At 35.6% G+C, this 15,186-nt stretch overlaps 3 protein-coding genes across 4 annotated transcripts; 2 read left to right on the top strand and 1 right to left on the bottom strand.

The window, feature by feature from the left end:
• The first annotated feature begins 847 nt into the window (after window positions 1-847).
• On the top strand, window positions 848-3,329 carry LOC120015436 (L10-interacting MYB domain-containing protein-like). 2 transcript variants are annotated; one of them, XM_038867867.1, is made up of 3 exons: window positions 848-1,228; window positions 2,296-2,646; window positions 2,729-3,329. In XM_038867867.1, exons 2-3 carry the CDS (start codon window positions 2,296-2,298, stop codon window positions 2,948-2,950), a joined length of 573 nt encoding a protein of 190 aa, XP_038723795.1. In that variant the 5' UTR covers window positions 848-1,228; the 3' UTR covers window positions 2,951-3,329. The 2 variants fall into 2 exon arrangements, with proteins under 2 accessions (XP_038723795.1, XP_038723794.1); XM_038867866.1 differs by having other exon boundaries at window positions 848-2,646; window positions 2,729-3,328.
• LOC120014215 (CO(2)-response secreted protease-like) lies at window positions 2,974-8,122 on the top strand. The gene is made up of 13 exons (XM_038866134.1): window positions 2,974-3,240; window positions 4,076-4,178; window positions 4,624-4,742; window positions 4,895-4,980; window positions 5,069-5,166; window positions 5,237-5,392; window positions 5,468-5,579; window positions 5,688-6,231; window positions 6,320-6,420; window positions 6,543-6,785; window positions 6,954-7,068; window positions 7,180-7,387; window positions 7,478-8,122. The coding sequence occupies exons 1-13, from the start codon at window positions 2,974-2,976 to the stop codon at window positions 8,026-8,028; spliced, it is 2,703 nt and encodes a 900-aa protein (XP_038722062.1). The 3' UTR covers window positions 8,029-8,122.
• Window positions 8,123-10,453: 2,331 nt separating this feature from the next.
• On the bottom strand, window positions 10,454-13,885 carry LOC120014419 (NADH dehydrogenase [ubiquinone] 1 alpha subcomplex subunit 13-A). Its single transcript, XM_038866365.1, has 3 exons — window positions 13,523-13,885; window positions 11,010-11,081; window positions 10,454-10,924 (listed from the first exon to the last, which is right to left on the bottom strand). The coding sequence occupies exons 1-3, from the start codon at window positions 13,735-13,737 to the stop codon at window positions 10,780-10,782; spliced, it is 432 nt and encodes a 143-aa protein (XP_038722293.1). The 5' UTR covers window positions 13,738-13,885; the 3' UTR covers window positions 10,454-10,779.
• Window positions 13,886-15,186: the final 1,301 nt, after the last annotated feature.

Here is a 15,186-nt window from a genome sequence, read left to right as displayed (position 1 = left end):
ATTACGTTTTTGTGTTAAATTAAATGTCTGTTTGGTGGGGGCCAACGTTACCCACTAATGTTCTAAAATGACACGTGGATTCAGGTATTTTCAAAATTGTTTACCAAAACATACCTTAAACTTCTTACAACCCGTGCATTGTGCATTGTAGCGGGATACACATTCGAGGGTGCCCGGGACCTGTTGTAATTTTATTACAGCAGGTTCCACTGTAATACCCTTTATGGGTAATAAAAAATTTTATTTTTATTTTTAAAAATCATAAATATATAGTATTTTTCATAACGAATCCAACGGTATATTTTTTGTTTGAAACAAAAATCAAATTCATCGTGATCAAAAACATCAAATATTTTGAGTTTATATCCGATAGTGTAGATTGTCGAGTCTTTTTCATATTGAATTTGATTTTTGTTTAACAAAAAATATATCGTTGTGTTCGTTGCGATAAACACTACATATTTATAATTTTTAAAAATAAAAATAAAAATTTTTAATGTTCAAAACAGGTATTACAGTGGGACCTGTTGTAATTTGGCTTCCCACATTCGCGGGTTTGTTCAAGATTGTATATGTTAATATAGATTGATATTGTCCTGATTTGGTATTATAGCTTTGTATGTTATTGTTATCCTAGGTTAATTTATTTCTTAAAAACATTCTTATATTTTTAGAATCCTAAGGGTTTTTTGTTTTAGTTTTCAAAAAATAAAAAATAAAAACAAAAATCAATGTTTGTTTGTATTTTCTGTTTTGATTTTTATAAAAATCAAAAATAAGTTTTTAAAATTTTTTTTAAAAAAAAAGAGGTTTTCAAAAATTTTGTAAACACACGCTACCCCTTTTCTCTCTCTCCGTCTCTCGCACAACGAGCCATCTCATCTCTTTCTCATTCTAGGGCTTTATCTGAACCAGAAGCACTACTCGAGCTTTCCGATTAGGAAAATACAAAACAGAAAATACAAACACTGTTTTTTGTTCGTATTTTCTGTTTTTCCATAACAATTCCTTGCAATCGGAGGCAGTTTTTCTATTCATCCTCATCCTCTCGTCTGTTCTTTAAGCTTGATTTGGTTCAGTACTTTTTGCATATTTTATGGTTTACTAGATCTGCGAAAAGGAAAACGAAAACGAAAACAACATGGAGTTTCACCCTTTAATCGTGGCATCATCAGCTTAGCATCTGCTAGTGTCTCACTTGATTCTGAGGATTTACTTGGTCGAAGAAGTTAGTATAAGTACTAGTATTATTGCCTTAATCACATAATATGATTTTATTGTTATTTAAGATATTTGTTTTCTGTTGAACTGGAATAAATTATACCATATAAATGCTGCATTTTTTGTTTATCTATTTTTGATTTAATTGCACAGAAACAAAGAAGCTTTGACCATTTGCTTTGTTTGTTTATGGAACTTTAGACAATGATTTTTGTGGACTTGTGTTATAAGAAGTTTGAATTTGCTGTGTTCTTCTAATTTACATTGAACTGGTATCTAGATGGATGAATGGAGAAATAGTTTTGAAGAATTAAGAGCTAATGGACACAACAGAAGGAAGTAGGTTTGTAATTGCTTATAATGAATCTGAACACCTCATTTCTTGTTAGCCCCTCTCATAGCCTTCCAGGAAGGTGTTTTCTCCAATTTTTTGGGCCCTTTTGTTCTGGTCTTGCTGGATTTCCTTGATTGGCTTCTTTTAGGTTTTTGGGTCTAGCCATTGATGACTATAAAATGTGGAGCTTGGGCTAGAGTGCTTGGGTTTTTTGTGGTAGAATTTCATAGCATCTCTAATGGAGAGAATTAAAGGAGCTCTTATTTATGATATGTACCTATTTTGGCTTTATACAATAAGAGCTCTGCATATGACATGTTTCTTGATTACAAAATTTTGCAATATTTGTTTGTTTGTAACTTGTAACTCACCAGTATTCAATGTTTAAAGTCCATATAACACTCTTTATTATCCCATTATTACTAGACTGCATAGATGATATATTCTTAGTTCTGCTACTTATGAGAACATTCTGTGTAGTAATCATCCTAATCTAGGAAACACCTACTAATGCTGAATGCAGCAACAACTATACTACTGCCTCTTATTTTTTATTAGCACTATAAAATACTTCAGCACATGCTGTAACTCAAGTAGTGATCATTCTGCTGCCAAGGCAGCTTTATGTGAGAACTGTTATTATTTCAAAATGGGTTTCATTATGTGATTTGGGTGTGGTGTTCCTGGCATGTATATGATCATTATTAGTAACTTGTTTGTTTCCTTTTTTAATGTTAAAGATGAATGTTGGTGAAGTTCAAAACGAAGTTGATTGTGAGGAGATTGATGAGAAGGATGAGGTGTGGAGCAAACAAATTGAGAATTATTTGATTGAGCTAATGGTTGAAGAGGTGAAAAAAGGAAATCGAACTACTACAACTTTTTCTAAGTCGGGATGGAAGGCAATTAAGGAAGGACTTAAGGCTAAATTTGATAAAGACTATAATGATGTTCAATTGAAAAACAAATACAACCAATTGAGAAATAGACAAAAGTGTTTCAAAGCTTTGATCAAAGAGACTGGAATTGGTTACAATGTCATTACATGCCAAGTTAATGCAACCAATGAATGTTGGGAAAGTTTGTCAAAGGTAACATACTTAGCTTTCTATTGCAAATTAGTTTATTTTATAATTAGGATTGACTTTAACTAGTATTTTTTTAATATTGTAGGTTCATAGAATGGCAAAAAGGTTTAAGAAAAAGGGTTGTAAGGAATTTCCTGCATTATGCATCATTTTTGGAGATACCACAGCCTCTGGTGCACATGCACACCCTTCCACTAAATCTCCATCACACAATGAAGAAGAGAGTTTTGGTGTTGATAATTCTAAAGATACCTCGTCAAGGGTTAATGAAGAAGTTGAAATAATTACTCCTGAGTCTCAAAAATAGAAGAACAAGAGACATACTCAAGCATGATAGAAAATGCCTTCACAGACATTGGAGAACAATATAAGAGAAAAAATGATTTGCTTGAACAACAATTGGTGGGAGGGAAGACTCGAGCTGCAGCAACATCACCCAATACCCACGAAGTTGATGTTATGAAAGAGTGTTTGAAGGCTTTACATGCTTTGGGTATTGAGGGAGCTGCATATGGAAAAGCAGTGAAGGCTTTGCATGACTCTGCTTTATATAGAGATATATTTTTAGATATGTCTGATGAAAGGAAAAAAGATTGGGTGATTGAGCTTTGAATGTTATTTTTTTTGGTGAATCTTTATTAGAATACATTTTAAGCTTCAGTACTGTTAATGTTATTTTATATCAAAGAAAATAATGAGTTGGATGGCACAATTTATTAGAGTTGTAAACCCTCCAAAATTCCGTATTATCTTAACTACTACCACCACCATGAAGCAGTTTTGCATATGGATAAATGAACTATTATGACAAAGTTTTAAACAGTAACATTACGTAAGCAAAACGAGCCAACTTCATGTCTTCCTTTTCGGTGGCCGTTTTAATTGAATCTGGCTAGTCATTGTGCGTCTTAATGAAGAGAGTCTAACGACGATGGTGATGTAGTGAATTGTTGTCGGAATTGTCTGGATTTGAGACATTTTTTTTCATGTTATTGTTTGAAACAATAACTTGAACTGATATATAGCCGAGTAGTGATATAATTGACATTTTCATGGATACTTTTATGTCAATGTGCTTTTTGAATGGACCTAGATGTCCAAAAGTCTCCTTAAAGCCAACAAACTCTACCAAATGGAGCCAATATATATTCTCTGTTGAAATCTAACGAGTCATTTCAAAGCTATATGCCATAGAGAGAGGAGATGTTTGCAATTGAATGCATGATAATAATCCTAACATAAAAATAAATATTTGTATTTCATTTACTCTACTGTAAATACCTGGGCCCTAAGTTACTCTCAATCTTGATCAATCTTTCGGCCCAAGGTCTATATTTTGGGGCCTTATGAGAGTACATTTGTTATAGGCTGCTGCTCTGGTCCATTTTAAAGCCCAAAAGGATAATAGTTGTTTGTCTCCATCCTCTTTAAGAAAAGAGAGGCATCACTTGTATTCAAAGTTTCAAATAACAACAACAAGAATACTAAAGGAACAAATAATATATGCATAGATTGTTTGGTTGGCATCACTTCAGGTAAGTGCATCTTTTTATCTCCTTTTGTTCTTTTCTATCTCTTACATATATATATATATATGGGTTGGCATGAGGGAAATTCTAATGAGATATCTGGGCCTCATCTACATTAAAGTTTTTTTTTTTTTCCTTTTTAATTTCACTCCTTTCTTTACTTTTTTTTTTTAAATAATATTTTTTTAGTGGCATGCGTGATGCAACAATTCCCTCTTGAAAAAGAAAAGTAATAATAGTAGTAGGTGGGAAATTAAAAGAAAAAAAACAAGGTAAAGGGAAGAACAGAAATTAAATACCCCAGTGCCAATAAAGGGGGCTCATGGAGAGAATAATCAAAGATGCTTGAAATACTCAACATGCAAGTTTCCTTCACTGAAAAAGGTTAGACTAGCTAGAACAAACTTGTTGCTGAAGCAGCAGCAGCAGCAGCTCCTCTGATTAATAGTAGTCTCCCTTCCTTCTTCACTCACTCCATCTCTCATGGCTTCCTTTCTTCATCTTCTCTTTTGTCTTTCCTTTCATTGTTATTTCCTTATCACTCTAACTTCCTCAAACCCAATCCACACAGTAAGTTCATTCATAATTGCATTTCTTCTATCATTTTCTGCATGTGTACTTAATCTGTAGCCAAGAATAGAAGGAATTAAGTTCTGTCCATTGATTGTATATTCTGCTGTGCATGGTTCACTGCTAACAGTTTCTGGGTTATGGCTTGACAGCATTATGTTGTTTACATGGGAAGTTCTTCAGATGGAAACAGCGATGCTTCGGAACATTTGGAATTGTTATCTTCTATTATTCCAAGGTGCTTGTCATCATTGCTACTATCATTAACATTCTATGTATTGCTGGAAAAGTTTTGTATTTTTAATTTTTTAATCTTGTTTTGACAGCCATGAGAGTGAGAGAATATCTCTTATCCATCATTTCAGATATGCTTTTAAAGGATTTTCTGCCATACTCACAGAGAAAGAAGCTTCTTTGTTGTCTGGTATGCATTTCCTCTAATTTGTAATTACCTAAAAGCATAATGAATGGAATTTTAATATGGAATAAAGCAGGTCATGATGGTATTGTCTCCATTTTCCCGGATCCAATTCTTCAACTCCATACAACGCGTTCTTGGGATTTCTTGGAAGCAGAATCAGGCGTTCGTTTTAGCCATAACCATCAACAGCATGTATCCAGTGATGTTATAATTGGAATCATCGATACAGGTAATTAGCTCAAACGAATGTTCATGCAACAAACAGCTTTAATTTTGCCATTGAAATTGTTTGAGCATGTAATAGGGATATGGCCCGAGTCTCCGAGTTTCAACGACAAGGGGATTGGGGAAATTCCTTTAAGATGGAAAGGAGTCTGTATGGAAGGTTCTGACTTCAACAAACTTAACTGTAATAGGTGATGATCATATCTTCTCCCAATCATTCAAAATGTAAATGAATACAATGATCATGTAGTTAGTTTACTGACACATTTTTCTCTCTCTTTATATGTGAATTAATATAGGAAGTTGATAGGAGCAAGATACTACAACATCCCACCAAAATCGATCGATAACAAGACCACAACCCATGAACCTAATATTGCTGGATCACCAAGGGACCCTGTAGGTCATGGAACTCACACCTCCTCTATTGCTGCTGGTGCTTCCATTGCCAATGCAAGTTACCATGGTCTGGCCCTTGGCACGGCTAGGGGTGGCTCACCTTCGACAAGGATTGCCTCGTATAAGGCATGCTCACAAGAAGGTTGCTCTGGCTCTACCATATTGAAGGCAATTGATGATGCAGTCAATGATGGAGTTGATATGATTTCCATCTCTATCGGGATGAACGCGATCTTCCAATCTGATTATCTCAATGACCCTATAGCCATTGGAGCGTTTCATGCCGAACACATGGGAGTTTTGGTTGTTTGTTCTGGAGGGAATGATGGACCTGATCCTTACACTATTGTTAATTCTGCTCCATGGATCTTTACAGTTGCTGCTTCTAATATTGATAGGGATTTCCAATCTACTGTTGTTCTTGGCAATGGTCAAACTTTCCAAGTAAGATGTTAATTGAAATGACCAACCAGAAAACTGAGTCATGCAGCTTCATTAACGCATGTTTACTTTCTTGTTCTTCTTCTTGTAGGGTTCAGCCATTAATTTTTCGAACCTCACTCGCTCGAAGACTTATCCACTTGCCTTTGGAAAGGATGTCGTCGCAAAGTTTACCCCTATATCAGAGGCCAGGTACATTTGATGATTGTTATTTTCTGGGATTCTTTAGCCTTTATCAGTTGATATCAGTATCGGTTATAGAGCTACTGATGTTCACCCTTTGAGCTAACGCGAATCCTTTAACTCTGATGCAGGAATTGCTATCCGGGATCATTAGATCCAAGTAAAGTAGCAGGCAAGATTGTTGTTTGCATAGATACAGACATAAATATTTCAAGGAAAATCAAGAAATTGGTTGTAGAAGATGCTAAAGCCGAAGGACTAATTCTAATCAATGAGTATGAGAGAGGTGTGCCTTTCAATTCAGGCGAATTTCCGTTTGCAGAAGTCGGAAACAGTGCAGGGTTTCAGGTTCTTAAATATGTCAATTCTACCAAGTAAGCATCAACTTTTAAATTCAAGCTTATAAAAAAAAAAAAGGCTTCAGTTCCTTTCTAGCAATACTCACCAAATTAATGTAAACTCTTTATTTGGCTTGGTAACAAGCAACATTGCTCAATCTATCTGGTGCTTAGATATGTTCTCAATTTTCTGTTCCTTGACAGGAAACCAACAGCGACAATCCTTCCGTCGGTCACTGTTCCACGGTACAAACCAGCACCAGCAGTTGCATATTTTTCTTCTAGAGGCCCTGGAGGGCTTACAGAGAACATACTTAAGGTAATTTTCAGTGACATGTGCATCCATTTCATAAGATAAATGTGTTTCCGCATACATGATTTCTGTAAAAGCATAGTTGTTAAATTTATAACACAAATTGGTTATATCCAGCCTGATATCATGGCTCCGGGCGTAGCCATTTTAGCTGCCATGATTCCAAGACCAGAGGGTTTTCTGATTGAAAAAAAGCCATCTAAATTTGGCATATTATCTGGGACATCAATGGCTTGCCCTCATGTCACTGGGGCTGCAGCATTTATAAAATCCGTGCACCGCCAGTGGAGCTCATCCATAATCAGATCAGCTCTCATGACCACAGGTGCATTTAGAAGTGAATTACACAATTTAGTAGTACAATATGATCATAAAAAAGATTCATACATTGATTTCTCTTCTGTACTCTATGCAGCAACTATTTATAACAACATGAGGCAGGCCGTAACAAATAGCTCAGGACAGTTAGCAAGTCCACATGAGACCGGGGTCGGAGAAATAAGCCCTCCAAAAGCACTTAACCCTGGATTAGTTCTGGAGACAACCACAGAAGACTACCTTCAATTCCTTTGTTATTATGGCTATCCAGAGAAAACCATACGATCCATGTCGAATTCTAAATTTAACTGCCCTAAGACCTCTTATGAAAGTCTCATCTCTAACATCAACTATCCATCAATCTCTATAGGTAAGCTTGATCGACATCAAGCTTCTTATATGATCAAAAGAACCATAACAAACGTGGGATTGCCAAATTCCACATACATTTCTAGGGTGCATGCTCCAGCAGGCTTGATGGTGAAGGTTCTACCAAAGAAGATTGCTTTTACTGAGTATATAAGAAAGGCCTCATTCGAAGTCTCATTTAATGCCGCGAAAGCTTCTACTGGTTACAATTTTGGTTCTATAACGTGGCGTGATGGCCAACATTCTGCCCGCATTGTGTTTACAGTGAATGTTGAATAATCAAGAAGGGCAAAATAAAAATGGTGTTGGAGGTTTTGGAAAGGTAGATGTAGGGGACAGGCTTGATGCTTGGTTTACTGTCATAAAATGCATCTGTGTTTTCTTTCTTCATTCTTAATGTGTCATTTGTTTAACCCATGAACAGCTTAGTATTATGGATTCAACATAAAGAGGAGAAGTTTAAACAAAATTAGTATTATGGATTCTGCTAATTTTGAATTTGACTCAATTGCTCCTCCATATACTTCTTCTTACAAATTTGCATATAGGCCAACATTTTATTTTCTTTTGAACAGGAAGATTTTCTTTGTGATCACTTCAACCTCTTTTAAAATTCCTAATCCACTCATGCAATCGAGGAAATTTGTTTGGGTCGATCGCCTACAACTTATTCCATGGCTTCAAACCAGTGAGGCAGCCACCCATACGATATGTCAACCATGCTGATTGTCTCCCCACCAAAGAACTTGTTACCACCAAGGCCTTGCTCTTCCAAGACTTTCAGTACTAGAAACACTTCTTCTGCAGCTTTTTTTTTTTTTTTTGCTAATTTTTCTTAGCTTGGAAAAAACCATGAACTTTTTAAAAAATAATTGTAAATGATATACAAGAGGTTACAGGTGATGAGATTTCGATATATACAAGAAGTTAGTGAAATATAAATGAGATTTGGACCCATTACACCAAGTGATGGCGAAATTACAGATGAGTAATTGATACTTTGTTCCCAAGTCAAAATTTGTCCAAAGCTTGAAAAATTGTAAATGATAAAAATACCACAACCAAATAAATGTGCGACGTGCTTACTACGATGATGATGATAGACTGATTGATACTTGTTTGTTCTCAAGTCAAGACTTACCCAAAGCTTGAAAGTTGTTAGGTAGTAAATGTTAGGAAGACTAAGACCAAAACCAAAACCAAAACAATGCAATGCATGACATGTTTGCTACGATGATGATAATGGACTCATTGTCGAGAGAGAACACAATTGCAAGGTTTTGTGCTTAAGCCAAGTTGAATTTATAGCCTTAAAGGGTCTTCTTGCTCTGTTAAAAAAATATGGCATTAGATTGGTCTTCTTGCTTGGGCAATAAAGATTAGTCAACCAACTATGAAAAAACTATCAAATAGACTAGAAACAAAAAAATTCATATTAGCATCTCCAGTAGTTATGGCCTTAATGATTTGGACCAACCTTTTTCCCTTAAACAATTTGCCATAATTAGAGAGGTTCTGCTTGATAACAGGAACTTATTTGATTGTCTCAGTCTAAGCATGCAACCGAGGCAAACTCATCGTCCATGATGATCTTTGGGGTTGATTATATGTTGTGAAAGTTCTTCAATTTCATTCCTTTTTATGAGAAAACGACTAGTGTTCGACAAAATGCCTGAATAACCTGCATCACTAACATTACTCCTCTTCCATAAGCTTTCATAGGCCAGTATTGAAAAAGTAATTATAAGGAAGCACTTTAACAACTTATAATTTCTAGGATGAGCACATATGCACCCCATTTTTAACTAAGTACTTATATACTCAAATATAAAAGTTCTCATTAAGAACGTGATGAATCGATCTGCCTGCACGTCTATCGGGAATTTATCTACCTGCACGTCTATAAGGAGTTACTCTACGTATTGCTCGACCTAAAACAGATAGCTAAACCCTTACACGCATAATATACTAATATCAAGTGCTTATGCTCAATATTTTTTCTTCATTTAAAACAAGCGGGATGAACCACGACCTCAAAGGCCCAAGTGCCACTTTATTCTGCGTGTGCAACTGCGGAGGGTCTTTGTTGAACTGTGTTGCAGTTCTGTCGTCAATGAACTCATGGCCACTTTACTTGCATAAGAGTTCTTTTTATCCTTTCTACACCTTTATTGTACGGAATTACTGGGTCTCCAAACGTAAGATTTGGGTTTACTGAACAGCCAATCCAATACCTTCTGCATCAAATTGATGGTACCTCATAATCATCATTTATCGGACGACAATTAAGACAATAGCCATTCCTATTACTGACCACCTTTAAGCAGCACTGCACTCATAAGGTTGGTCTGGTCATATAACAACTTCCACAACACAATGTCGCTTCCATTGTGGCGAGGAGAGATCGTTTTAGAATGATAATCACCTGAGTGATGCTTTTATCAAGTGGGTCATATTTGGAAGTATCAGCAGCAGTAACATTAAACAAAAAGAGGCTTGATGGTACCTCCCTTCAAGGGGAAGAGGCCAGCAATCACAAATAATAGTTTGCATTGTAATAGGCCACAACCATGGTTACTTATGATCGGTCACAATGATTAGAGAGATGGTTAGGGAGAGAGGAGAGGGTTTCAAGAGAGATAATCACTTAGGCAAGATGAATAGGCAACCAAGTAAATTTATTGGAGCCACATAATAACCAAGATAACACAGCAAACATGCTAGCACTGGTAAAAGGTTGATCTTCACAAACCTTCTTATGAAAAGAGAACAATAAGCCTTACTTCTATCCCAAGATTCAGGTAAACAGACAGGAATAAAGACATTAGGGATATAAAATAAAAAATAATGTAGATGGTATTTTTACCAATTTAGAGGTTTCCAGCTTTGTTATTTTATTTCACCACAAAGGAGGCACCATGCAACACAACGAATTTGCATAAGAAAACATAGCAACTCTTTATGCAACACAAGGAATTTCACCACAATGGCGATGAAGCGTGCATTGCAAGTGAACTGGTTAAAATAGTTTCACCAGACTTCAGGACGGAGTTCACCAGTTGCTGGGGGTAGCCATCTCCCTGAATGATAGACATTTTCACCAACCTTCCAACCTGGCACATCCTTCATTACTTCAGTCTCATATTCAAGATACTTCTTCCACTCTTTGACAAATCTTATTCAAGGCAAAGCAGGGAACATTCAGTCTCAACTGTCAGAGAGGGTAAAATATATCATGAGTGGAGGGAGCTGTCAGCTACCTTTCATCTTCTTCAGCTTGAAGAACAGGTAGTATCGCTCTGCGTGCAGTATATTTCTCCTCCTTCAGAGCCCTATGGAATGAAAATAATTTAAACCCATCTTTCCATCTTTAAGATTCCAAATGAGGTGGGAACCAAAAAAAGGCTTGGAAATTCAATGATTTCATCACTTATTTTTACCCAAAAACAGCAATGCAACATAAATCACATATACACCAAATGCTAGTTACTGTAACAAATGTCTTCCATCGAGTTGTGTCAACATAAGTAGTTAACCAGTAAGTTTATCAGGCAGAATAAGTACAATAATACTCCAGTTAAAAAGGACTTGAGATACATGAAACCCGAGGCAAGTCAATTATATCTACCCATTCAGCAACGGCAGTTTTAAGCATAATAAAGTAAAATCAACCCTCACACCAAGATCATTCTATGATATGATCACTCCCTACTTAAAAACAGGGGTTTGCCTCTTTGCTTTTTCATTTTTTTTTGCTGCTACATAAATCATGGGAATTTTTCAGTTTGCAAAAGGTTTGTTCCAGGCAACACATGTAAATTTTCACAAAACACAGTGACAATTGAATTGCTCACTCATTCAATATCCAAGTTACGTGTTCTGCCTTAATTAATCATTACAATCATATTGCGGAGCTTTAGACGGACAAGGCAAAGGAACCAAGCAATGTGCTGAGGATGCACAAAGAGAGAAGAAATTAAAAAACAAATTACATGTCTCCATGGTTTCAAATGATAAGGGAACATAGACTTTCAAGGAAAACTGAGAAGTGACATAAACTAAGAACTCTCAATTCGAAAATTACAAAAGGCATCCACAAGCAACGTTAGAAAGAAAGATCAATTGCAGACTAGAAAAGGTAAAGGAGCCAATTTTAACTATCACCGCCTTCTGCTACATCAAGCTTGTACTCTGTCATGGAAGGAAAAAAAATCTAAATTATTACTCTAACTGCTCAAAGCATCTTCTCAAATGAATATGCACAGATTCATCATCTTATCCACCTACATCTGCGAAAATCTGAGTCTGCTACAAAATTACATTGAAATTATTCAAGTGTCAACCTATTATTCTGAAAAAGTATTATTTTTCAGCAATTTCCTCCAAATAGATCAGTCTTTCACTCCCCATCCCCAACTTAAAGATGTTCATTCAGTAAACAAACCAAGTAAGCCACTTTCCCCCTTTGTTTTTTCTGATGTAGAGAGTACTTAAAAAGCATTTCATCAGAAATGTAATGCATAAAAACATCTTTTCAAAATCAAATTACTAATTTCTTTATTGTGTGGTTGAGGAAGACTGTTAAACCAGTCCCTGGTTGATCACTAAAACAGTACAAAACTTGATTGTTAGCTAATTGTAAACACATGTCACTCGCACAGCCATAGTTTTACCAGGGAAAAAAGAAAGAGAATAAACTTTTTTGCCACATAACCTTCAACATATGTTCCAAAGTATCACAGGTCAATCCTCAAATAATTTTCTACAGTAAAAATTTATATTCACTTGTGCTTCATCCCAGAGAACAGTGAAAGCCAATCATATTTCAGAATTATACATTAATATTGTTCCTTATTGCCTCTGGATCTGTCATGGTCTTTTCCATGCCGTCCTCACAAGTTTCTACCTCAGACCCCAATACGACCATCTAATGTACATTTTTTCTTCAATGCCAAACACCCAGGAGAAGCAAAGCCCAAAAAATATTGATTGGACCGAAAGCTTCCAACTATTTTTTTTTCTTTTTGGAAAAAAAAATCTGTAGTAGTTGCCTTCTAATTATAATTAGAAGATTTACCTCAATGGTAGAACTCCCAAACTCTGTGAGACGAACAACACGATAACCATAAAACTAAACTTGTTTGCAAAATTTCCAATCTATTCAGTTAAATCTATTTTGGTACAACTGTTCAATTGACCCGTGATCATATGCGTAAAAACCATAAACTTTTGACACATCAAAAGATGTAATTAGACCTAAGAAGCTTGACCCAACAGATCAATGCACCCCTTCACCCCCACCAAGAACTAAAATATATCCAGTCCCTGACACTTCCAAGGCTCAATTGGCTCCAGTTTTTACCGAAATAATGAAATTTTTTTTTTAAAAAAAAGTCTCACCTTAGAAATACCACCTCCTTATATGAATCACCTAATTGCAAACTGAACACTATATCCTTTTCTTCATCAAAAGCTCCATAGAGTAACATCAAAAAGCTAACTGATATACCCAAGCATAAAATAATTACAGCTTAATCCTTCTCAACCAATTTGCTCAAAGCTTCAGAGAATCTAATTCAATTAGAAATACCGAAAAGATATTTAACAACCAATGCAACCTCAGCTACATTAATAACCAAAAAAATTTACCAGGATCAGCTACAAAAATCAAGTACCCAATCCAATCAATGTAAGTAAATATCGAAAATTTTAATTAATCAACATTGAGAGATATATAAATATATGGATATGGTGGAGATAGAGGAATGTGAACCTGCGGATCTTGTTGCCCAGGCCAACCTGATACATGCCATAGGAGAAGGCCCCGAAGGTAGCAAGGAACATTGCAATGGCGCTGGGACCTTTGTTGGGGATACGTCGGGCGTATCGGACCGGGGCAAACCCACCTGGAGGCGGACCGTCCTGCAGGAGCGGCATATCCTTCACGCTCGTCATACCGGGCTTATGCCTTATCGTTGCCTCCGTCATCTTTCCGTTCGTCGGTGTCCGTCTCTGAGCTTATTAATCAGAATCAGGTGAGGTGATTACTAGGTTTTTGGGTCGATTTGAGGGGTTTCGCCCAAAATGGCAGCCTGTGAGACTCTGTGTTGATGCTCTTCCGGCGGAGCAGCAATCTGTCACTGCTATGCCACTTTATCGTACCTCTCGTCGAAAGTGAATTTACTTCGGTGCCATCCTTTTCTTTTAGGTATTTAATTTAAGTCCTCCAAGTTTGAAACCAATCAAAATTGGCCTTCAATTTTAAGATTTATTAAAATTGAAGGGCCAAATTTAAAGGCTAATAATATGGTGAAGATGGAAAAAAAAAAAAAGAAGAAGAGGCTACCTCTTTTTAGCCTTAATTTTTTCCAAGTATTTTACTAAATAAATGGCATTTATGGCATGTTTGAATAGTTGTTGATTTATAGTATTTTCCTTCCTATGATACAAATACAATTTCAATATGATTTTCAATCAATTGGGAAGCATTTTTGTGAGAATTTCTTTTGTGCCTGTTTCGCAGGGCGGCTCCGCTTTGCGGCTCTACTGTGCCAAACAGACTAAAAACGGCCAGCGATTCCGCTGGCCAAAAAGAAGCTCCCAATGGGCGGAGGCAGCTTTATTTTTTTTTTTCATTTTTCTTTTTGTGGGACCCACGCTCAGCATGATATTTTTGACCTTTTACATTATTTAATGTGGGTCGCACAACTTAATCATATATATTTAATATATTTTTGCCAAAAAATTTAATATTTATAAATTAATATTATACAAATTAATTTAATATTTATAAAACAAATAAAATACACATTAATAATCTTCACATAAAAACTTATTATTTTATTTATTTGACTAATTAAAATTTTCAATTTTGATAAAAAAAATTCTAATATACTTAAATTAATTTAATAATAAATTATATTTATTAAATTAACTTTAATAACAAAATGATTAACAAATGATTATTAAATTCAAAATAATACTTTTAAGTCAACAATTTTTCCTCTAGCGTCAGTTTTTAATTCACCAAACACATCACAGCATATTTCACAGCTTTAAGCTCAGCATATTTTTCACAGCATTTCTACTAGCATTGAAAATCAATTTTTCCGCTGTGCCAAACGGAGCCTTTGATATGATATATTATGTCAGTTGTGAAAGTGTTAATTTCGCTATCATGTCTTCGAAATAAAAACTCATAGGATATGAGTATGCATTCTTTTTAGCAAACTAGTTTCCTCATCAGATTTGGTGTTTCAATGGATTCTTTTATTATAGATGTTCAAATTTACAATTGAAGAAAAAACGAAGGAAGTTGTGTGGATCACCAGCAATTCTACAAAACGAATAAAAGGTGATAGACGAAAAGCTTTTACACCGATGGAGTATTGGTCGAAGAAGTTTCAATGATCAAGTCAAGTCCGGTTGGGGCCTTCG

This window comes from Tripterygium wilfordii, chromosome 14, assembly GCF_013401445.1.
Source record: "Tripterygium wilfordii isolate XIE 37 chromosome 14, ASM1340144v1, whole genome shotgun sequence".
NCBI lineage: Eukaryota > Viridiplantae > Streptophyta > Magnoliopsida > Celastrales > Celastraceae > Tripterygium > Tripterygium wilfordii.
Note: the sequence above shows the minus strand (reverse complement) of the source record. Positions and strands in the feature narration are given on the sequence as shown.